The following is a 22,637-nucleotide window of genomic DNA, read 5'->3' on the forward strand; positions in this document are numbered from 1 at the left end:
AACAGACAATTAATAATTTTCGGATTTTTTTTTCGAAAAATAATCAAACTAAAAATTAGCATATGTAGAAAATTAAAAAAACTGTAAGTGCATTTTTTGAATAATTTATCGTGTTTAAAAAATCCAAAAATTTTTAAATGTCTGGTAATTTCAGTATCATTATAAATTATTCAGTAATGAGTTTTAAATAATAATAAGAAATAAAAATGTGTTATTTATTTTTGTCGGGAAAATAACATAAATCAACGAATTAATAAAATAAATCTGATAAAAAAATTATTTACAATACTTGTCGGTAATGCAAACTACGGGATAAAACGAGACATATACTTATTACTTAAAATATATATATAATAGTAATAATATATATATATATATATATATTTAAATTTTTAAATATTAAACATGACAAGATAATATAATTCTCTTGCGAGAATGACTTGATAAAATCTTCCTAATAAATTTAAAACGCGTTTAATTAAAACGATATAAGATATAATTGTATTGTACATATATAATATTTAATATTATATTATAATAATTATGATATTTCATATATTTATATATATATTGATTTAAAGGGAATCAATGACCGAGTCCTTTGCGCCATGCCTGAATTTTACGCAGGGGAGAGCCGTGAGTTTTTTTCGGACTTTCAGTCAATCGATCGCCGCTTCCGAATACCGAGGCTGCTAGTCATCATACAAATGGCCCAGTCCAGTGTCTGCCATGTGTATGACTGTGACTATTACTATGACTATGACTATTATTATTAATTCCTGCCGCTGGCAGTGGATTGACAATCTGCTGCTGCTGTTGCTTTTCACTGACGGCCTTTATCTTATTCTTGTACTTGACGTCCTTGGGTTTGAGCACACTCTTGTGATTGCTCAGCAGTCGTGATGGAGTTAAAATTGACTTATTACTGAGTCCTGTTGCTTCTAAGAAGTGATCATAAATGCCATTTGAATTGGAGTTGGTATTTGTGTTTGAATTTGTAGTCGTACCTGCGCTAGACGTTGAATTATTCGTCGGTGTGTTGTTATTATCAACGACACTGTAAATGTCATCGTCCTGGTTCTTATTGAGAGCCAGGTTCCCAAGCCGATCAGAGCCGTCGCCTTCGGGTCGGTCTGGATCGTCAGACAAATCGCACTCGTCTAAATTAAACTCTTCAAAATTTTGACGTATGTCTATCTCTTCAATTTCAAACTGCGTTGATCGGTCTTTAGATTTTTTGTTGACGCAACGGGAGTCAATGTCGTTACCGATTTTAAACTCCTCGAAATGCCTCACCATGTTTGGGACACGAGGAATCTTGGGTGTGTCTCGGTAAAGATCTTTCTGTTTGTCTTTTTTCGGAGATCGGAATATACTTTCTTTGAAGCTGTTGTTGTTGATAAAATTTAAACCGGGCGATCTGGTCAGTGATTTATTGAGATGGTCATTGTCGAAGAGCAGACTCTTTGAAGATGAGGACAGAGATGATTTAGAAGGTGTAGAAATTCCAAATATTTTTTTAACGTACCCTGGAGCGCTGAGACCTGAGGAATGTTTCTTACGCGTTTCGTCAATTAAAAATGACGGACTAGGAATTTTTTTCAACACAAGAGTATTGTTTCTGAACTGCGGTTTAGGCGGCAGGGCTGGCGGAGTCTTGGGCAGAGGAGAAATTATTTCCGGTAGGGATTCAATGTCCTCGTAGTCCAAATTCTTGGCAATTGTCAGCCCCTTCGAAGACATTGACAGACAAGTCTTCTCCTCGATCCTCTCGAGCCTCAGAATCGGACTCGATGACCTGTTTGAAGATCTCGACTTCACAGAAAGCTCCGGAGAGACCGAAGACACCGAAGAAATAACACTCTGAGCATCAATGTCAATCTGCGGTTCGATAATAGCTATCGGAATAGCCCCAGTGCTCGTATCCAGCTCTTCCTCATGATTGGAGTCCGCCGAGCCTACAGAGTTTCCAATCCTCATAATACTTGGACTCATAATCCTCATCCCGTACTCTTCCTCCGAGCCAGCATCCCCAAGTTCATTTTCCTTATCCATTATGGCTTCTTCCGAGTTCTTCCTCTCCATTTCCGAGCCGACAGACTCAATATCCGACAATCTCGCCGGCTGGAAACGAACTATCCGGCCTTTATGCTTGAAAGTCCTCGGTATTGATCTCACGTTTTCTTCTTCCTCTCTGTCCCTCAGTAAAATCTGATTCACGCACTCAAGCACCGAGTTGTGATTGCTGTTGGGTCTGTAAGAATTATTCTGTATCACTTCCTCAGTTATTCTGTCCTCATCAGGATCGCTGTACCAATTGCCGCTGGTGTCCTCCATACATTTTTCTTCCTCAATCTTCGCCGTCTCATTATTATTAATAATATTAATATTATTATTATTATTATTACTAGTACTATTATTGTTATTATTAAACCTATTGTCATCACTTTGAACTCCCCTAGTTCTGTCATCCCTCAAATTCTTGTTATTATTTTTATTTTCGTTACCCGCACAAGCGTTAACGTAAATTGGCTCAGCTTCGTCTTCATCAGAAGCAAAATTGCAGTCCATCCCGTCATCTTTGCTGTCACTCCTTGATATTTTAGCGACTTCATTCTCATATATTTCCAAAGGCTCTGATCTGATGATACCAAGACGTCGTTGGGAAAGTCCTTGATCATCAGCATCATCATCATTATTATTGTCCTTAAAGTTGAAATCATTTTGACAAATATTTATCGTGACTTGAGGATCAGTTTCCGAGATAATACGTCGGCACGACTTATTTAAAGTTGAACCAGGCGATATATCAGAACTTTCACCTTCACAAAAACCTTCGGTGCTCAATAGAGATGGACTTCCTTCGGTGGTTGTTGTAACAATAGAAGCGTCGGTATTTTCACTCGTTACACTTTCTTTAGATACGTCACTACCAGCAAAACTATCTGTCTTCTTAACACCGAACTCTTTGTTCTTTATATCATCATCTTCGCAGTTATTCAACTTTATTATTATCTCGCGCTTCAGCTGCTGGATGTCTTTAGCAACAGTGTTGTCATCAAAAGAAGACAAAATAGTTTCAGCGGCCTTGGTATTTTTATTAACGTCCTCGGTGATATTTATGTAAGAGTCCTGCTCTCGTTTATTTTTTATGTAATTTTTAGTGTACCGACGTAATCTCGCGATCTCGATCTGCTGATTCCGTATCACCGTGTCCTTTTCGCACAGCTGCTGGCGAATTGATTTCTGCTCTTGTCTTAACCTGGACTCGAGGATTAACAATGCACGTAAAATTTTCGAGAGCTGCTGGTCACGTAAATTTCGCTCCGAGTCATGGCACACGTGCAGAGAATCCAATTCGCGAACCAGCTCCCGGCACCGTTTCGTCGCTGATTTCAAAGCATCCCGGGTACTCGTTAGCTCTTGTTTCAGTGATCTCACTTCTGTTTCCATCTGCAAAACAATAAAAAAAACCACAATTACTATAAAAAATTAATCGCCTTATTTAGCAAGAATTAATCTGCCATCAGTCATAAAATCTTTACAAGTAAAAAACAGTTTCTAATTTTTTAGACGAAATCTTGTTTATTTTACTCGAGTAAAATTATATTTTTATCTCCTTTTTAGACGACTCAATAAAAAGGATCCAAAAAAAATTAAATAAAAATAATTCCTTCAATTAAATTTAAAAAAAAATGATAATTTTTTTTAGCATTGTCCAGTTAAATCTTTTTAGCGGGATCGCCGCTTAGTCTTGTAGGCATAAGGATAAAAAAAGTTCCATCGTGATTCACATACACGAACCCGTTTTGGTCCAGCAGCCAGCGCCAGAGCATAAGCAAGCAATCTTAAGACGAAAACTCGTCTCCGAGATGCCTAAAGGTGCATTCACACGCGTATTTATGCTCCCGAGACCTCACAGGTGCGTGAAATTCGTTACAGAGTTACCTGATTAGCAATAGACCATTTACTTTAAGTAAAAATTTTAAAAATTTTATTGTAAATAAATAATCCCGCCCATACTTCAAGACCACCCTCTCGATAATTCCTAGCGTTTACTTTTTTAAAAAAAATTAATTGGCGGCTAAAATTAAAAATTTGAATTTTTAATTGCAAGACTAGTTTTTTTAAAATTTACAATAGAATTTAAAAATAAATAAAAAGAACTAGTAACACTTTCTCCTTGAATCGCGTGGCAATACCCATGATACCGCGGTCGTAATCCCAGTAACTACAACAACAAGTAATATAAAGAGAGTGCGGAAGATTGCGCAAAAATACATTACACTAGAATAAAGAAACCGCGTTCTCTTTAATCGCCATTGTTACATTACATTATCCTTTATAAGTCTATCAACGTGGCATTAAAAATAAAAAACGCACACATTTTCTCATCGTCTGTAATTTTCATAGCCTGTACCGCGCATCAATAATAACATCATAAATTTTTATAAATATCATTTGCAATAAAAATAAAACGAGACCTCGTCAGCTTCTATTTACGTCACTCGGTTATTAGTTATTACATTATCGATTACCGATCAAAGTTAATTATATTATTTATCACCAAACAATGGCTCTTTAATTACCTTAAAGTATCGGTTGTTAGAAACACATGAATATTTCTTTAGATAGTAAATTTATTATGAAATAATAACCCAAGTCCTTCATAATAAAACTGGATAGTAGTAGGAGTGTACGTCTGTTTTTTACCAAGCACAGACCAGGGTATATATTTATATATATGTTAGTGGTTTAAAATGTTTGTTTGATCTTCTCTCGGTGCCGGACGAGATTAAACTGGTCCTGGTCACTCTCTCGGGTCTTTTCTTGTGAACAGAGGGGGTGGAAGGGAAAAGTTTATCCTCTATCCTCTATCCTCAATGTTGAGGTATAAAGTACACACACCTGTATATATGTATGGAATATATATGTATATATGTACTGATATTGTGTATAAAGAAAGGGCACACAGGCATGAAAAAAATATATTTTAAGATCCTCGGTTTCTAAGACGTAAATAGTACTAAGTAAATATTAAAAATAAAAAGGCCGCTGCCGAAATGGAAGTAGATTTCTTATAATATTTTTTTTTGAACCGTTAAAAATTTTAATGACAGTAATTAAGACTAAAAATTAAATATATGAAGTTTGAATTGAAATTATTAAAATTTGAGGATTAACTTGAAAAACTGGAGTCAATGTTAACAGTTACTGAGAGAAAAAATTAAATTTTTTTTTATAAGAAATTATGACAGAAATTTTGAATCTGATATATTTTTAGTGGGAAAAGTTGATGACCAAGATAATTAAAAAAAAAAAAAAATATTTGAATCTTTTGTTTTTTGGAGTTTGTAAAAAAATTTCGATTTTTTTCTGTCAAAAAAATTATTCTTCAATTTAAATATGAAATCGATAATTTGATAATTTTTATTGATTTACTATTTAAGAAAATATTGTTTTTACAAATGTTGATTTTTTTCCGACGTATAAAATTTTTGGAAAATTTTGAAAATTTCAAACGTGCGCTAATTACTCTGTTTAAAAATATTGATTGAAGATAATAAAAAATGACGAAATTCTTTTCAATAATTTCAATCCTTTTGTTTGTATATATATATAAATATATATATATATACAGTTTGCATGGAATGACCGCTTCTCAATTCTTTCAATCAGTATTTTTAACCAGAATAGAAACTTATTGACCGAATTGCCTCGTTTTTGAACTTGATCTAGCCAATTTCTCAAAGAAGAAATATGCGAAGTTTAATCACGATCTATTGAAAACTTCATATATATATATATATACTTTTGAAAAAATGGAATTTTTGGAACCTACTCAACGAGTTATGACAGACTATAAATTTAAAAAAAAAATCCACCGTAAGAAAAAATCCAAAAGTAAATTTCTATGAAATATGAAATCTACTAAATTTGAGTAGACATTGAATATTATTATATATATATATTTATTGATTATTTGAATTAAAATATTGAGTCAGCTGTCTTGGTATTGATGCTGTCAGGTGATTTGGAGTTTAATAAAGTTGAAAGAAGTTTACAATCTTGATTTATGGAGTCGATATGCAGTAAAAATATATATTTATAACCACGAACTGACGATATATCGATGATGCTATATTTAATATTCTTCAATATATATTAAAGGTTACACTTGTATTGCCGATGTTTTGTGTAGGTGAGTATATATATAATAGAAGAAATAGAAGAAGGAAAACGTTATCGGCGTGACTGGTTGTTCGTTTAGTTCGTCGATAGTTTTATAAAAAAAAAATTAACATGGACGCGATTGTTCCGCAATGAGCCTCAACATTTCCGTGTAGATAAACTTTTTTTTTTATTTATTAATAATTTTATTTATTTATTTTCTCAAACTTCTTACCGTCCAATAGTCAATCCATATTTTGGAGTCGATTTTCTTACGACACGACATTGTCTCAATGTTTTTAAATACTCGGACATTGATCTTCACTTAATTACATGCACGACAATTGTAATTATATATTTAAATATATACATAAATATAAATATAAACACAAAGACAGTAACTATCAAAATTTCATAAATAATTAAATTTCCCCGGCAACAATTTAAATTTGAATCGAAAAGTAAAACCCGTCTGCTAAAAAATGAAAGACACCTCGGTCTTGTTCTCAACACGACTGGCAACTTATCTCGAGCGATGTTTTTAACGATAATAATAATCGTATTGATAATGTCGACATAAAAAAACTTTTTTATTGAACAGTATTTTTTTTTTTTTTTTTTTTTTTATTAATAACTTTGAACTTTTTACTGAACGTGAAGAAATAAAACTGATGTATTTTTATTTTATAGATTTGATTATAATTTATGTGGAGAATTGTAAGAAAGTAATCGTACCGAGGAAGAAATTGTTCTGGTTTGGTGAAGAGACGAATGGGCACTGAGGCTTTCCCGAGACCGAGGAGTCGCAATCGTTTCTTCGACTATTTACATTGGCTGGGGCACACAACGAACCAGTTAGCTTGTACTTGGGCTTCCGGTCTATTCCGATGCTATATACCACAGATAGTACATCCCCAGTAATTGCGTCACCAGTACATATGGTTTTCTGATACATATATGTATGGAATAGTACACAAAGTAAGTCATATATATATGAATATACTGGTATACTCATAGTCAAAGTTACATTAACTCCTTTTCTTTGTTCAAGTGTTCGAAAAAGGAATCCCACATTTTTAAATTTTATTATTATTATTATTATTATTATTATTATTATTATTATTATTATTATTATTATTATTATTATTATTATTATTATTATTATTATTAGTATATGTATATTTATTTAACTTGGAAATTCCGATGATAATATTTTTTCCACACGTCATTTAACGTTTTACCCATCGGCATCTGGAGGCGAGGTTGGAGACCGCTCGACGCAATGACACGTTAAAAAATATTTAAATAATAATAATAATTATATTAATAATAAATATAAATATAACCGATAAATTGCGTTGTACTAATGTGCAATTTATATTTAAGCCTCGAGTATTTCACTGGTCTATGAACTGAAATAATTAAATATTTTTTTTTATAAAAGTCCTTTGTACTTTTACTATTTTTAATAAAAAAAAAAAAAAAACAGTGAAATTTAAAGCTTTCACGCGCGGATGATAAAACGAATTTACTCAAGTTTTAATAATTGATCAGTCTTTTGAGATATTTTGTTGGCTTAATATTTAAAAAAAAAAAAAACTAAGTTCAATATTAGTTCACCTTGTCAACGTTGGAATGTCGTCAAAAGAAACTAAAAGATAATAAAGTTGATAAGACTGCGATATGCTAATGACGTTAATAAAATTCTATGTAAATAAATATATAAAAAATATATATGTATATGATATACATTAGTAAGTAATAATAATAATTAATAATTAATAATTAATAATTAAAAGTATAAATAAATATAACTTCCTTCCGGGATTGAATTAATTATCATCATGTCACGCTTTCGCGGTTTTTTTTTTTATTTCACAAGTGAAAAAATACTCTGCAATAATATGACGTAAATACAGTACATATATACATATATTTGATATTAATAATAAATCTTGCAGTTAAATATTGTGAGGATGCGTACTTGTCTTCGAGGCGCAAAAATTTGAAAAGAATGCGAGCAGTGGGACAACGGTATAAAAAAAAAGTATTTCATGTCACGTAAATAAATATGGGGCGAAAGTATAGACGTAATATGCGAGTCTCATAAAATTAGTAAGATTGTTACATAAAATGAAATAATAATAAAATATTAAAGCGCATGAAGACATAAAGTGTGGGAAAAAACGTCATTAGGTTGATTTGACAAATAAGGGAGCTGGAATGACGGAATGAACTTGAATACCAACTCATGAATTACTTTTATTAGTATGTCGGCATATAATGAGTGATGGTAATGAGTTACATTGAGTGAATTGAAGTGTACAGTGAATTAATGGTTAATGACCGTTGACATAATCGTGTCTTTACAAGTAGAGCGCAAGTCCCCGGTTAAAATATATATAACAAATATACAATAAATTGACATACGAGCGCATGGTCAGGTTTAAGACACGCGTCCAACTCTTTAATATCTATTTGCGCTGTTCTGATGCTCTCCATTAAAGCGTTACTTAAATTATGTTCTCCGGGTAATGCATGTACTCATACGTCTGCGCGATCATTATGTCTTGCTCTTGATTTACAATAAATTCTTACATTAGCACGCCAATTACGCGGTCAAAAAAAAAACCACATGCTCAAGAGCTAGATGACGTAAGTGAATTTTGAATAACTAAAAATTTAATTATTTTAGTATAAAAGATTTAAAAAAGCCGCACCTCAATATGTTGGTTAGTGTGCTAATCATTTGGTACCGTTACTGCGTATGCCCACCGGCATCGACATCGTCGTGATTTTTCGCTCCCACTGGCACCGATTTAAAAATGGAATAACTAAATAAAACAAAGCACGCAGTACTTTACTTGAATTTTAAAAATTTCATTGAGTGTACACAAAAGACTATGATTTGTTTGTACTGAAAAAAATTCAAAAAAATATTTGGGCCCGCGGCCTTGGCCGGTTGCGCTCTTGCGGCACTCGGCTTTCATGTTTATTTATTTATTTTATTATTATTAATTAATGGTATTGTGGGCATTGTTGTTGGTTGAATTAAGTAATGTAACATTAAATAATTGATATAAAATTATATTTAAGCGGCGGTAAAACTGACACGCGCAACAACATGCGCGCGTTACGAACTCCGCGTTCTAGTCGCTGTTCGCAGAGTTGTTCACTGTCGTCTCGTGACTCACTGCTATTATACATACATATATTTATAATATATGTGTATATATGTATATATATTACACTGTGATGGTGTGCTATATATTATACTTAGCTCATGTTTGCCTGATATCCCTGCGATCAAGACGTTTGCGCAAATCGTTGGTATACTTGCTGGCCGATTATTAAAATTTACAAGACACTCGCATATATTTTTATCTTAAGAATATCTTTGTTTTGATACTTATTGTTAAATAGGTCAGTTTAATAAATTTTTATTGTTTGGGTCTTGATTTAGATTTATTTTTGTTTAAATTTAAATTTAAATTTAAATACAGATCGGTTGCGCAATTTAATTTAAAGAAAACGAAAATACTAGATTACGAAATTATCCTCGAACCAGACATCCGGTTTAATAAAGTCGACGCGAATGGACTGAGAATCGCGATAAAAATCAATCCCGGATATAATATTATTTATTGTACTTCACTTATTGATCTGAAAAAATTTTAAAAAATATTTTACGAAAATGAATTTCTTTGTTTGAAACCGGATTTCTTTTATAATTTTAAAAAAATTTTTTACAAAGTAAGAGAACAAAATATAAAATAAGTTTGTAAAGAACAAATAAGTATAGAGAGTAAGTAACGTGAAATTGTTTGAAAGAGAATTGAATTTGTTCACTCTTCCCACGAACAAAAGTTATAAACTAGCCGTTGGTCTTTGTGAGCATAACCGTTTCAAGTTTGTCCCTTACTCAGAAGTTGTATTAAACCGACGTAATAAATTTTACCCGTAAAAATATTAAATGTAAACCCGGTAGGTTTTTTTTTTTTTTTTTTTTTTTTAAATAAAGAGTTCAACTCGCGGCAAAATCAAATAAACTATTTACTATCTCACTTACCCCCATGAAAAAAATTTATTAAAAAAAATCCATAAAAAATATATAAAACATATATTTTTAATAACTAACTTTTGACAGCTTTTCTGACAGACTTCAACAATTGTCTGATTTTTTTTCATTAAAAAAAAAAATTAAAAAAAAATATGCACATGTAGGAAATTTAAAAAACTAGAGGTGCAATTTTTTCAAATATTTTTTTTTTTATAATTTATTGTTTTAAAAAATATTTAAAAAATTATTAGAAGTTAGCTAACATCACGTATTTTTATATATTCTAAAACATATTTTTAATATATACGAATTACATTTAAAATATATACAAACATCAGTCAAAAGTTTGCTGTTAAAAATACATTTTCTATGGATATTTAGTATATATTTTTTATAATTTTTTTATGGGGTAATAACTATTATAGCTAAAGCAATAACAATAACAATAACCATAAGTATAACTATGGGTTTGAAGGTAAAGTTATATGAGAAAATAAATTAGCTGATACAAGACTCGTAGTCTGGTATTTAGAGCGTGAGAATTTAAATAATTTGTCTTATATATTTGAATTGTAAGCGTAATCGGAGTAGAGTGCGATGAAAATGAAATAATTGTAATTTAAAAATAGCAGTAAGTGGAGAATATGATGTTCAATTGAGAGTTAAATTAAAAAACATACGCTTGTATTGTGTGTTACAATATAATGCTGTCAATTGAGACTCACTTGACAGCCACTCGTTTATTTTTAATTGTTTTTAACGAGCAACTACGTTTTGTTGATGTCTTACAATGGTTAACGGTTTTTTTTATTTTATTCAACTGCCTTGAACATGCGTATGACGCATTGTACTGAGTCTTGTCTTGAATTCGCGCAAAGCTGCACGAAAAAAACAGACCTTTCATCCACAGGCCGTAAAACCGCTAGCCGTAAAACAGTTCAAAGACTTTATGGTCTTAATTTTTTTACTTTTTTTCTCGGAAATATTTATAGAAAAATAGGAAAAAGTCAGAGGTTGCAGTGTCACGGCCGACAGGTGGATGTGTTGATCCCTCGAGCGTTTCGGCGTTTCCTTCAACCGTTTCGTGGCCATCAACAAGAGCTTCGTAATTTGTCTGAAGCAGATCCAACGTGATTTTAATCTTTTAAAGGATTAACGGTCATATTAAACCGTTTGTGGGGGCGATATACCAAACAATAAGTAGTTTTATTTATATTTAATACTTATATTAATTATTTAAGCTAAAGTATGCAGCGTAATGTATGATAAATATATGAATTTATTTTTTTTCAGAGTTCATCGTAATATTATGAGTGTAATGAACTTTGTGTGCTGTGCTTACTGAGAAATGCGCACGTTTCTAGCATTGGACACTTCCTGAAAGGACTCAAGTGGCTCAACATAAGTACATTCGTGTGCAGTTTACCTTTACCTTTACCTTTGTATGTTTATTTTTTATCTTAAGCTCGCTACTACTCAGCTTATCTATCCAGTCACTACAGAGATGAGAATTATATATATACAACTATACCGTTTAAAACCAGCACGTAAATATACGACCCTTGACATTATAAATTAACCCTCCGTTCACTGACCACCAGCTTAAACTTTACTAGATCTAGGATACGCCTTTGCTCATAGTATTTTTTATTTTCTCAAGTAGAGTTATTAGTTTATTTTTATATATTTTTTATCTTGGAGTAAACTCTTTCTCTATCATCCGAGTGGATAAACGGTACTGTCCTTGTTGCACTTGCGCAGTAAATGGAAACTGTCTATGTTTTTCTTTTTAACGAGTCAACAGTTTGGAAAAATTAAAATGTCGATTTAAATGCTGTTTTAAATGCTGTCATAGTAAAGCCGGGCATGTTGGACATTTGGAAATTTAAATAAACCCATGGAAAAATTTCTATGGCCATAGCAAAATTTTGAATTGCAATTTTACTATGGCTGTAGTTATTTTTTCGTGGGTTTATTTAAATTTCTGCGAGTAGCCATGATCTGGCTTTACTGTAACACCATAGAATTTAAGACGAGAATAATTTCTTTGGGTAATTGCGTTGAGAGATTGTCAGTTCAGAAAAACGGAAAAAATAACCCTGGTTAGGAGACAATTAATTATTTTTAGATGTTTTCTTTTTTCAGCAAATCAATGACAAAAAAAAAAAAAAACTAAAAAAATGCACATGTAGAAAATTTAACAAACTATAAGTGCAATTTTTTAAAATATTTTTTTTTTCATAATTTATCGTTTAAAAAAAAATCCAAAATTTATTAGACGTCGGCTGCCTTCAATATTATAGACAATGACCTTGAAGTTACTAGACAATTAACGATTTACTGTTTTTTTTTTTGAATAAATTAATTGCAAAAAAAAATGCACATATAGAAAATTAAAAAATCTATCTGTGCAATTTTTTAAAATATTTTTTTTTTTATAATTTATCGTTTAAAAAAAATCTAAAAATTATTAAACGTCATCTAAATTCAGTATTTGGCAAAAATGGGTATCGGTCCTTAAGATAAAATTATAAAATAAAAAAAAATTAAACTTTAGCAGAAAAGGTGATACAAAAGTCAAGTAGAGAGAGTTTGACATTAAAAGTGGCTGCAATCACATTCCAATGTATTTTACTATTTATATTTTTTAGTCTAGTCTACGGTATTGTTTAATTACTCACCATAAAAATTTACAATTTAAATCATCGGCTGAATTTTTTTTTTAAATTAAAATCTGGGATTTCTGCTGAAAACTGATAGCTTTTAAAAAGGATTAATAAAACTACATGAGTTTAAAAGTGCAGAAGTAAGTACGGTAATCCATTCGCGGGCAGGATCTTGCCGTCACTGGCGTACTGGTATGGTTACTTAGTACTGGTAGTTGTATTAAACAGAACAGTACAACAAGAAAATAATAAAGTGGAGGAGAGATAGAGGAGTAGGTGCATAAAAAGTTTTATGTTGGAAGGACGCGCGTTCGCGCAACTCGATGCGCGCAATTTAACGCGGGAAAATTATAAACAAAAACTAAATTGTCTTCTTTTTCCACAAAAAATTTATTAGTAATCCCCGTAATTTATTTTTATTTTATTAATTTAAGTTGACGTTAAAGGTTTGACATGAGTTACTAAGATAAATTAAGTGAAGAAATACCCGCGGGATAATTTTTACTTGAGCGCTATCATATTTTTTAAAATTTATCACTAGATTCTATTAAATGATTTATTGTTAAATATTTTTAAATGAAATATTTTCGGGTAGACAAAAATAATAGACACGCCTAAAAAAATATACCGTGTAATTATCTCGTTTCGACTTTGAGATGAAAGAATTTATTGGGCCGGACTAGTAAATTTATTTTACAGGCGTAATTTAAAATTTCTTAATATTTTTAAAATAAAATAAATAGACATAGATGCATTTAGCAGCGATATTGAGACTCGGTGACCCAGTGACCTTCCTCCCATCCAGGAATGCAGTTCTTGATTCACGAGAGTACATGTCCACGTGTCAGGATAAAATAAATTCAGTAGGTCTTGATAACGGGATCTTTGATAAAAAATTTAAGCAACTTCCCAGAATCCAGACACGCATTCATCAACTAGCTATTAAATAAATAACTTATATTATTTTCATATTAAAGTAATTATTCATTTGACTTGTAAAAAAAAAATTAAATAAATATATAAAAGAATAAAGAAATAAAATACCAGAAGCGCGACCTTTAACTCGGAGCTAAAAGTAATCAGGCTCCGATCTTCGTTCCTTCTTACTGTCGAATAGATTTCCGATAACACCCATCATCTTATGTACCTCACATATAATTTTATTTAAATACTTATTTGCTGATTACTTTTCGTTCTTTTATCATAATTATTTCTCCCATCTACATTGGTCTTTGATACAAACTCCTGTACCTCAAAACGTCCATCATCATCCGTTATCTTCCATATACATACTGCCAGTTTAATTTTATTCTCTTCCAACAGGCAAACCCATCACACGGACATGGACGATGGACGAAACATATCACGAATATAATTTACCAGCGATTCACGTATCCCTGGTACATCACCGTCACCTGATCAGATGCACAAAAGAAAATACTGAAGACGCGTGCGATGACTCACGAAATAAAAATAATAAAACTCAACATGTACCTGCGTTATGAAAGATCTAAAGACAACCCTACGGCCATAAAGATCCTCCTCTTTACATTTAATTTTTTTTTTTTATTATCATTATTATTTATCACATCAGATACAATGGAGCTTAGTATCAAGTCTTTACTCCGAACAATGCGCAGCAGGTAAATAGCCCTTACAATTAAAAAAAATAATTTAATAATATTCATAGCAACTCCTACTCATACTCATTCGATATTAAATGTAATTATTTTTAATTTAACTTAAATATATATTCTTAAATGTTACTTTTTATTTTAATAGACGAGATACTAAGACTTTTACAAGTCAACGAACCACCAATGATAATACTGTTTCCTGTGTACTAGTTAATGTACGTTAAAGAGTGTGCATATGCGTTATTTTAACGTGTACTTGATATATGTATGTATATATATATTTGTACCGAATGAATGTACGCAGCATACACGTGTAACAATAGTCTATTATACACAAAACAAAACGCAATACTGTAATAGGGGGAGAGACGGGGAGAGGGAGAGACCTTAGAACTCAGCGGCAATAACAGCAGAGTCAAAGAAGTATAAAAAAATATATATAATAATAATGTATCGCTTGTGCTCGGGCTTGTATTCATTTTATTTTGTATTGCAGGTAAGCCACGCACGCGTGCCACCCACCGGACGTCAGTCACCACCTGGCTGTCAGGCATTTATGTTACTTTACCCCCTTGAGTTTCCTAAGGCTTCAATGAAAATTTTTCCATACAGAAAAAAAAAAATTGCCAGGTTCAATTAAACCATAAAATATGCTGGTAAATATGTAATGTGTATAAATATATACATATGTATGAATAGTAATACAAATTATGTAGATATTGCAGACTCCAACGCACTTATTAAATAATATGGGAATCCGCGGAGCGCGTAATATTAATTTGTAATTAATTTTAAAAAATCAACGCCTAAGCAGAAGCTGGAAATGTATGTCATTAGTGTTTATATATATGTATATATATATTTATGGGTTTATATTAGTTTGCGTAAAGTTAAACGGAGCGCATATACATTTTCACTTTTCTTGAGCTTAAGTATTCTCAATTAAGTCTCTCACGCTACACGTGGGCATCAAAACCGAGTTTCTCTGAGTCATAAAAAAAGGGAAAGACTGCATTTATATATATTTTAATTTAATTTAATTATACCTGAGTATTTAAAAAGTAATTAAAGTAAAGTAAAAATAAAATTACCTTTGAATTATTAATGCTCAGCGAATCATAGTCGGAATCAACGTAAAATATTGAATTTTTTTCTTGATGATACCACATGATTAACTTAATCACTTAAATTAATAAGCCCGCGATTAATATTAATTAATTATTTTATTTTTGAATTTTATTACACTCAAAGTACTCGAGGATTAAATTACCACTGGTTAGTTTACAGCACAGTAACATTTTATTTAATATATACTTTAAAAATATATGAGATGTTAACAATACGATGGTCCTCAGAAAACTGGAAAGCAAATGTGTTTTAATCGCGTGTTTGCCTCCATACTCTATACCACTTCTTTAGTATTCAGTTTTGTATTGCAACGTGTTCACTCACACTCCCCACTTATACCCGCACATATATTTAAATACATATATATGTGAATACAGTCTAGATAGCCATGGTCATGGATAAGAGAGGGAATAACTAGATATTGTTATTTAAATTATTTCATTTGTTTTTTAATGGCTCTAGACTTCAACATTTAAATTCGTAGTCCCGATCAAAATTACAGTTTGATAAAATTAGAAAAAATAATTACACTGATTACAATTACTCATTAATTATTGATAGACAAATTTCAGTAATTTTTAAAAAATTTAATGATATAAATAATGGCAACAGTTGAGCTTCTGAATACACCGCAGCCGCACTTAATACCAGGGTAAAAAAAATCAGATATATTTATTTTATTAATATATAAATAGTAATGACAACGTTTACAGTGAGATAATAATTATCAGTGACGTTATCTGGTGTTTTTTTTTTAAATTTTTTTTTTATTTACTCAGGTATACGGGCTGTTGCCCGCAATATCGGTACAGGTGCGGAGAAACTTATGGCAACTTGACACACAAACTTCTGTTGGACCCAACGATCAACCACGCGGATAGATTGGTACTGTCGAATAGAGTCAAGGATGACTATGAGGTCTTTGCTACTTTAATATTGTACTCATTATAAATATATGTATGTATATAAATTAATAAAATATGTCCGTGGGTTTGAACAGGTGATAAGACCGCCAAAAGATGATATAGACATGATAAATTCCCGCGCGAGGCGCAGAGACGTAATTTACTCGCACCCAATGATACCGGGGTACCAAGGTATTATTTTCATTTATTTTATAAGTATGTTTATATATTTAGCCTTGTCAACTTCCGAAATATTACGCAAGCTGAATAATGATCACTCGTAATTATATTTATGTATTTTTTTTAGGATTTATGCCGAATTTGAATGCGCGGTTGGGTCATCGGTACAGTGTTAATGCTTCCGAGGGTCTAGCTGACTTCGAGAGACAGCAGTTGAAAAATAAAGCCGCTTTGAATCATTTGAAAAAAGTCAGGGCGCTGCATGATGGCTACGCAGAGCCGCGAACTCTAGAAGATCGACAAGTTAATTTTTTTTTTATTGTGCTGATAGTCTTATTTATTTACTCCCCTCGTAGTAAAATTTACTCCGGAGTTTATTTAAATATTAAAACTCCGAATTAGAGTGAATGCAGATTTAAATAAACTCTAGAGCACTCCGAAATTACTCCGCTGGAAAAATAAACCCTCTAATTAATCAATACGCGGTTATTTTTTTTAAAACTCTCGAACTCTGACGGAGTAAAATTTACTCCGGGAGTTAAATTTTTTTAACTTCAGATCGGAGTAAAATAAAATTAACATCATTCTGAAATTACTTCACAAGAAAAATTAACTCCGTATGCAGAGTAATTTTTTCCGAAACGGATCTCCGAGTTGCGGGTGAATTCGAATTTAAATCAACTTCGAATTCACTCCCAATTTTTTAGTGTATTAACTTTGGTTAATTTTAGCTGATGAGGAGTGAATACAAAATGCCATTAGTTACTGTCCGACCTGATTACGCAATGATGATGAGGAACTTGCCGATTGACGAAGCTTACGAAGTACCGCGCGATCATTCGCCTTCGCCATTTTTTATGGACAATTCTGATCCTCAGAAATATTTTGTCAGAGGTAATTTTGTTATGTGTAACTTATTTTATTATTATTATTATTATTATTTACTACGAAGTATACTGCGATTGTTTTCTTCCGTCAATTGTCTCGGAGTTTTCCGTTTTACTAGTATATTGTTTTATTATGACGTCTTATAAATTTTCTCGTATATATTTAAGTTTGTCATGATAATGAGCTTTCAAAGTTTGTTAATTAGCGGAAATGGATAGCGAAAGTCGTATGAAATATAGTTTCATTCGTGAGAATGCCAGAAGTTTGTTTAATTATTAATACTATAAATTAAAAACTTTATTATTAAGTCCTTAATTAATTAGTTAATTAATTTGCTAACTGGTGCGTGAAATTTGGTTTCTATTGTCTAGGATACACGGGGCACATTCCCTATGGATATTCGCACTTCGGATCGAGTCATGTCCCGATGACCAACAGCGCGCTGTGCGACTTTACCACAAATTATCGAATGCGTCAGAGCACTGAATGGGCACCCGCGACTGTTTCCCGTCCAGACCCGCCTTATCACATTCAGCCGACGGAAATATATCACAAACACGTCGGACTTATTCCAAATTATCTGGGACACGTTCCCGGAGCCGCTTACAGATACGGAAAGACATTCGGAGCAGACACAAGAGACGCAAAGCGATGGCTACGAGGAGACTTTTCAATTTAATTCAATAAAAATATATTTCATATAAATATTTATATAAAAATATACAACAATTATTTATCTAATTGGGTAAATATCATTTTTCTTTGACGGAATTCGTTTTCTGGGTGAACATTTACTGTTTCGACTTCCACTTTTGCAAAATGTCTGCAGCTTTCTTCAGGTTTTCGTCTTTCTTAATGAAACAGTAACGAACGTTGTCCTCGGCTAGGTATTTATGCTCGTCGCAGTAGAAAGCCGACGGAGGTATTCCTTGGAGTCCGACATTTTTCGTCATCCATTTAGTGAATTTGTAGTCGCGCCACTTGTCCGTCTCTTCATTGAGCCTGACTTTATTTTCTAGAGCCTTCCAGTTGGCGACCATGAAGTAGCCGCCCTCGGGTACTGTCGGCGACATTCCGACGTCGACGAGAAACTTGGCCATGTAATCGCGCTTGGGCAATAACTCTTTCGCTAAACTCTTAAAGTAACAATCCGGCTGATCAAATCTTTTGAACTCCTCTTCGAATCCTATTGCCACGGCCTCCTGGTTTGGAGTTGCGCAAGTGTACACGCAATTTTGGTGGACGACTTTCAGGTTGTAGAGCAAATTTTCTGGGCCGTATGCCCAACCCAGTTTCCAGCCAGTCACGCTGAATGTTTTACCAGCGGACCCAATGGTGATTGTCCTTTCAAACATGTCTGGCAGTGTTGCTAAAAATATACACATATTTTTTACCGTTAGTACGAATACGAGGAAAGAATATGAACATAAATATATGAGTTTTCAATAATGTGAAAAAGTGCAATCACCAATTCTGATGTGCTCTGCTGGCTCGTACACCATCCACTCGTAAACTTCATCTGATAAGACAAGAACGTCCCATTTCTTGGCTAAATCTGCGATAAACTTAAGCTCGTCCATTGTAAATACTTTGCCGATGGGATTGTGCGGTGTATTGATTATTATTCCCTTTGTTTTTTCATTAAAAAGACTGGCCAATTCATTCCGATCAAAGACCCAATCTGCCGAGCTTATAATTCCTGATGTTTTTATCTAAAAAAAAATAAAATACATCAGTAGTCGTAATTAAAATAAAATTAATAATTATTATCTGCATTTAAACCACGGGTTTGATCATCAGTTCTTGGCGCAAAAAATATTTTGCACTACAAATTCAAGACAAAATTTTCTTACAAGTAGAAAAAATTTTTTTTTTCTGTGTAATTAGATTCAAGTGCAGAGTAAATATAAAAAATAAACTATTTACTGGTTTAAGAGGAATAAAACGTGGAACACCACCAGCAGTTCGTACTACAGGCTCATAACAATCAAAAAACGGTTCAATAATAATCCACTCGTCTCCTTTACTTGTATGACCTTGAATTGCCGCATAAATGGCTTCATATGCTCCTGATGTGACAAGTATTTCGGTCTGTGGATTTAATTCTCTGTTCGAAACTTTTGAGTAAACTTTCGCAAGAGCATTGACCAATCGTGGATGACCCTGGAAACATTTAACAATCATCAAATGTACTTTTATTATTCCCGTCATTTATCAAGCCACGAAATCTCTAGTCAGATAAGATGTCGGGCTATTGTTAATGATTTATAGAGCCTAACTCACAAAGCCTCTTGTGTATTGATTGAGAAGTGGGTTTTCACTTTTGGTAGCAGCAGCCAATGCGCTTGTGACATGATTAGGAGCAAAGAAATCCGGGAATCCTTGACCCAGGTTCAAAGGCTTGTACTTTAAATCCAGAGCAATGTATTCGACCCTGAAATAATTTATTTATTTGTGCTCTTATTCAATTCATGAAAAATTATTTATGTAATACCTCTTACATATATAGATAATATATAATTTATAGTTACCAAACACTTTTTTCATTTCCTTTGTATCGTTCTGGTAATTCAAATTTAGACATAACTCTAGATGATAAACTCCGAATTATTTTGAAATTGCCAACAGGTTGTTGACTCAATTGCTTAAAAATTTTTAACGAGGATCTGTGAGCGAACATTAGCGATTTTATCACGCAGTATTGCTGATGATAATGATGTTTTATTTGTTAGAATAAAGAGTATGAGGAAGCTGATGGATTGTTTAGCTTTAACTGGTGAATCAACGCTGGCTAATGATTGCCAAGTTTATTTGAATTATTATCTATTGCGAACTTAGTGATCTAGGTCATTGCTTATCGCTCTTCATTACACATCACATGTTTTTATTGAACTGTCGTTACCAGTAATGCACAACGTTTATTTTACTGAGTGTTCTTTGTAATAATAAGCTGTTCCATGAAGTGAAAGCGCAGTAGGTTCTGTCTTTATCACCTACTGGTACGATCTTGGCTAGCATTTGGTGCTAATGCTGAATTATATTACAGGGAGACATGTCATCGTTTAAATGAGTTGAGAAAATAATTTTAATTTTTTTTATTACTCGATTGTCAATAAGATATTTACTTACTGTTAATTTTTCTTCAAGTAATTGCTTCAGAACTTGACGAGTTTTATTCCAAGGAAAGTACAGTTTAATAATAATTATAATCCACTCGTTTCAGCTTCAATATGACTTTGCAAACTACAATATTAGCAACGTAAGTGTCCAAGTTTCGAGTACTTTCATTCAGTATTTGAATTTATTTTCATCCTTCCCTTTTTAGCTCCCGTGAACTTTTTAGTTGGAGTTCATGTCTCGATGGCTCGTAAATAAATTTAATGTGACTTTAAATATGAGAACTTTAATTGAAAAGAAAAAAAATTGGTATTATGACTGCAGATTAAAAACTATCAACATTTCCTGGGAATTAAATATTTAAATCTTAGTATTCACTTACATTTTTTATTGTAAGTTCAATAACTTATTACTGATCACCATAAAATGTCTAGAAAATAATAGAAGACATGGGTGAGATATTAAAAAAAACTTTTTTGTAGTTTGACAGAAAATTTAAAATTTTTATGAGTTTGAATGTAACTGACAGTTGGCAATTTTGAGAAGTTTTTAATAAATAAATAAATTGTAAGTAGAATAAAAAGTAAAGAATATGTTTTTAAATATTCGAAAAATCAGTACGCGCGTTTTTTTAAAATTTAATTATTTTAATTTTGAATTTGTCATATCTGCTATATTCACATTCATAATTTTTTGAGGTTTTCTGGAAAAAAAAATTTTAATTTACAGAGATCGAAATCTGGTATTTATTCAGATCTAAATTTAAATAATCATCAAATTTTAAAAATTCAAAATTTCGATTTTTAAATCAGATCAAGTTTTAATTTATTTTTCCTCATTAGATAATGTTTTGATTACTTATCATAATTAACACTTTATTTATATATATTAAAAATTTCATGTATAAAAATATCAGCATATATAAATATAAATATAACTTCAATAATTTTTCTACATTCATAATTCCTCCGTTTTATCAAAAGTGAAAGGTTATGGTAATTTAAATTTTGTTATCGGTCGAGCAAAGTTAGTCAGCACACTTCTGACACGTGGTCCACATTTTTGTTTATATATACATATGTATATATATTTTTTTTTTACTAATGATAAATTTATTTAATTGAAGGAACAAAAAAACTAAAATGGTCATTTGCTGTCGCGCTCCTTATTGTAAACATCGCGAACGTCGAAGTGAATGTAATTTATACAGATTTCCTATTGATCCTGACAGGTAAATTCAAATTTATATTCATATTTAACCTTTAAATAATTCTATAAATACTAAATAATTATTTATTTGAATTTAAAAAACTTTAAAAATTATTTTCAAATTTTCTAGGTGCAAAGAATGGATTAAAAGATTCGGAATAAAAGACTTCATAAAACTTACACCGGAGCAACTAAACGAGACAAAGTTTATTTGCAGCTGTCACTTTGTCGATAGAGATTTTATTTTAGTAGACAACAAAAAGCACCTGAACCCTGATGCAGATCCTTCGATACTTGACTCACGTACAGTTCCTCTGCGTAATGAAATAATAAATAATTTCCCACCTTCCAAACGTGTCGCTTTAGACTCAGGTGACCCTGGTAAGAATTTTTTATTTGAATTACAAAATTCCCGCAATTTTTAAATTCATATTTTTTACTAGATTCGGAGGATTTTCCTCGTAAGAGACGAAAAGTTTTGGCAGTAAATCCAAGGGCTGTGACAAAACCTACTAGTATTCCTCCAGAACCACCGTCGACGGGTCCCCTGGACAATATAACTCTCGTCAGGAGTTTGATTACTTCCGGAGAATACATGACTCCTTGGGAAAAATTTCTGTGTGATTTCTAGTCAAATTTTTATTACAATAAATTTTTTTTCAAATTTTAAATTAAT

The 22,637-nt window shown here is 31.9% G+C and overlaps 3 protein-coding genes across 17 annotated transcripts; 1 reads left to right on the forward strand and 2 right to left on the reverse strand.

Moving 5' to 3' along the window:
* Window positions 1-201: 201 nt before the first annotated feature.
* Window positions 202-15,712, reverse strand: LOC103571017 (probable serine/threonine-protein kinase DDB_G0267686). 6 transcript variants are annotated; one of them, XM_008548975.3, is made up of 2 exons: window positions 15,626-15,712; window positions 202-3,453 (listed from the first exon to the last, which is right to left on the reverse strand). In XM_008548975.3, the coding sequence occupies exons 1-2, from the start codon at window positions 15,701-15,703 to the stop codon at window positions 700-702; spliced, it is 2,832 nt and encodes a 943-aa protein (XP_008547197.1). In that variant the 5' UTR covers window positions 15,704-15,712; the 3' UTR covers window positions 202-699. The 6 variants fall into 6 exon arrangements, with proteins under 6 accessions (XP_008547197.1, XP_008547199.1, XP_008547201.1 ...); XM_008548977.3 differs by lacking the exon at window positions 15,626-15,712 and adding an exon at window positions 12,913-13,161; XM_008548979.3 differs by lacking the exon at window positions 15,626-15,712 and adding an exon at window positions 8,892-9,289.
* On the forward strand, window positions 7,070-22,632 carry LOC103571016 (UPF0605 protein CG18335). Of its 9 annotated transcripts, XR_008403927.1 has the most exons (13): window positions 7,070-7,149; window positions 11,224-11,673; window positions 14,221-14,540; window positions 14,680-14,957; window positions 15,031-15,190; window positions 15,260-15,315; window positions 16,442-16,580; window positions 16,663-16,759; window positions 16,875-17,050; window positions 17,479-17,641; window positions 21,879-21,983; window positions 22,092-22,342; window positions 22,405-22,632. XR_008403927.1 is itself a non-coding variant. In XM_053740361.1 (12 exons), the coding sequence occupies exons 6-12, from the start codon at window positions 15,185-15,187 to the stop codon at window positions 18,312-18,314; spliced, it is 945 nt and encodes a 314-aa protein (XP_053596336.1). In that variant the 5' UTR covers window positions 7,070-7,149; window positions 11,224-11,673; window positions 14,221-14,540; window positions 14,680-14,799; window positions 14,895-14,957; window positions 15,031-15,184; the 3' UTR covers window positions 18,315-18,385. The 9 variants fall into 9 exon arrangements, 8 of the variants coding, with proteins under 8 accessions (XP_053596336.1, XP_053596338.1, XP_053596334.1 ...); XM_053740361.1 differs by lacking the exons at window positions 21,879-21,983; window positions 22,092-22,342; window positions 22,405-22,632 and adding an exon at window positions 18,007-18,385 and having other exon boundaries at window positions 14,680-14,799; window positions 14,895-14,957; XM_053740363.1 differs by lacking the exons at window positions 21,879-21,983; window positions 22,092-22,342; window positions 22,405-22,632 and adding an exon at window positions 18,007-18,385 and having other exon boundaries at window positions 14,680-14,749; window positions 14,895-14,957.
* LOC103571015 (kynurenine aminotransferase) lies at window positions 18,310-21,159 on the reverse strand. 2 transcript variants are annotated; one of them, XM_008548973.3, is made up of 7 exons: window positions 21,135-21,159; window positions 20,765-21,036; window positions 20,167-20,665; window positions 19,919-20,069; window positions 19,562-19,798; window positions 19,104-19,347; window positions 18,310-19,004 (listed from the first exon to the last, which is right to left on the reverse strand). In XM_008548973.3, the coding sequence occupies exons 3-7, from the start codon at window positions 20,313-20,315 to the stop codon at window positions 18,427-18,429; spliced, it is 1,359 nt and encodes a 452-aa protein (XP_008547195.1). In that variant the 5' UTR covers window positions 20,316-20,665; window positions 20,765-21,036; window positions 21,135-21,159; the 3' UTR covers window positions 18,310-18,426. The 2 variants fall into 2 exon arrangements, with proteins under 2 accessions (XP_008547195.1, XP_014298018.1); XM_014442532.2 differs by lacking the exons at window positions 20,765-21,036; window positions 21,135-21,159 and having other exon boundaries at window positions 20,167-20,675.
* Window positions 22,633-22,637: the final 5 nt, after the last annotated feature.

This window comes from Microplitis demolitor, chromosome 7 (assembly GCF_026212275.2).
Source record: "Microplitis demolitor isolate Queensland-Clemson2020A chromosome 7, iyMicDemo2.1a, whole genome shotgun sequence".
NCBI classification, from domain to species: Eukaryota; Metazoa; Arthropoda; class Insecta; order Hymenoptera; family Braconidae; genus Microplitis; species Microplitis demolitor.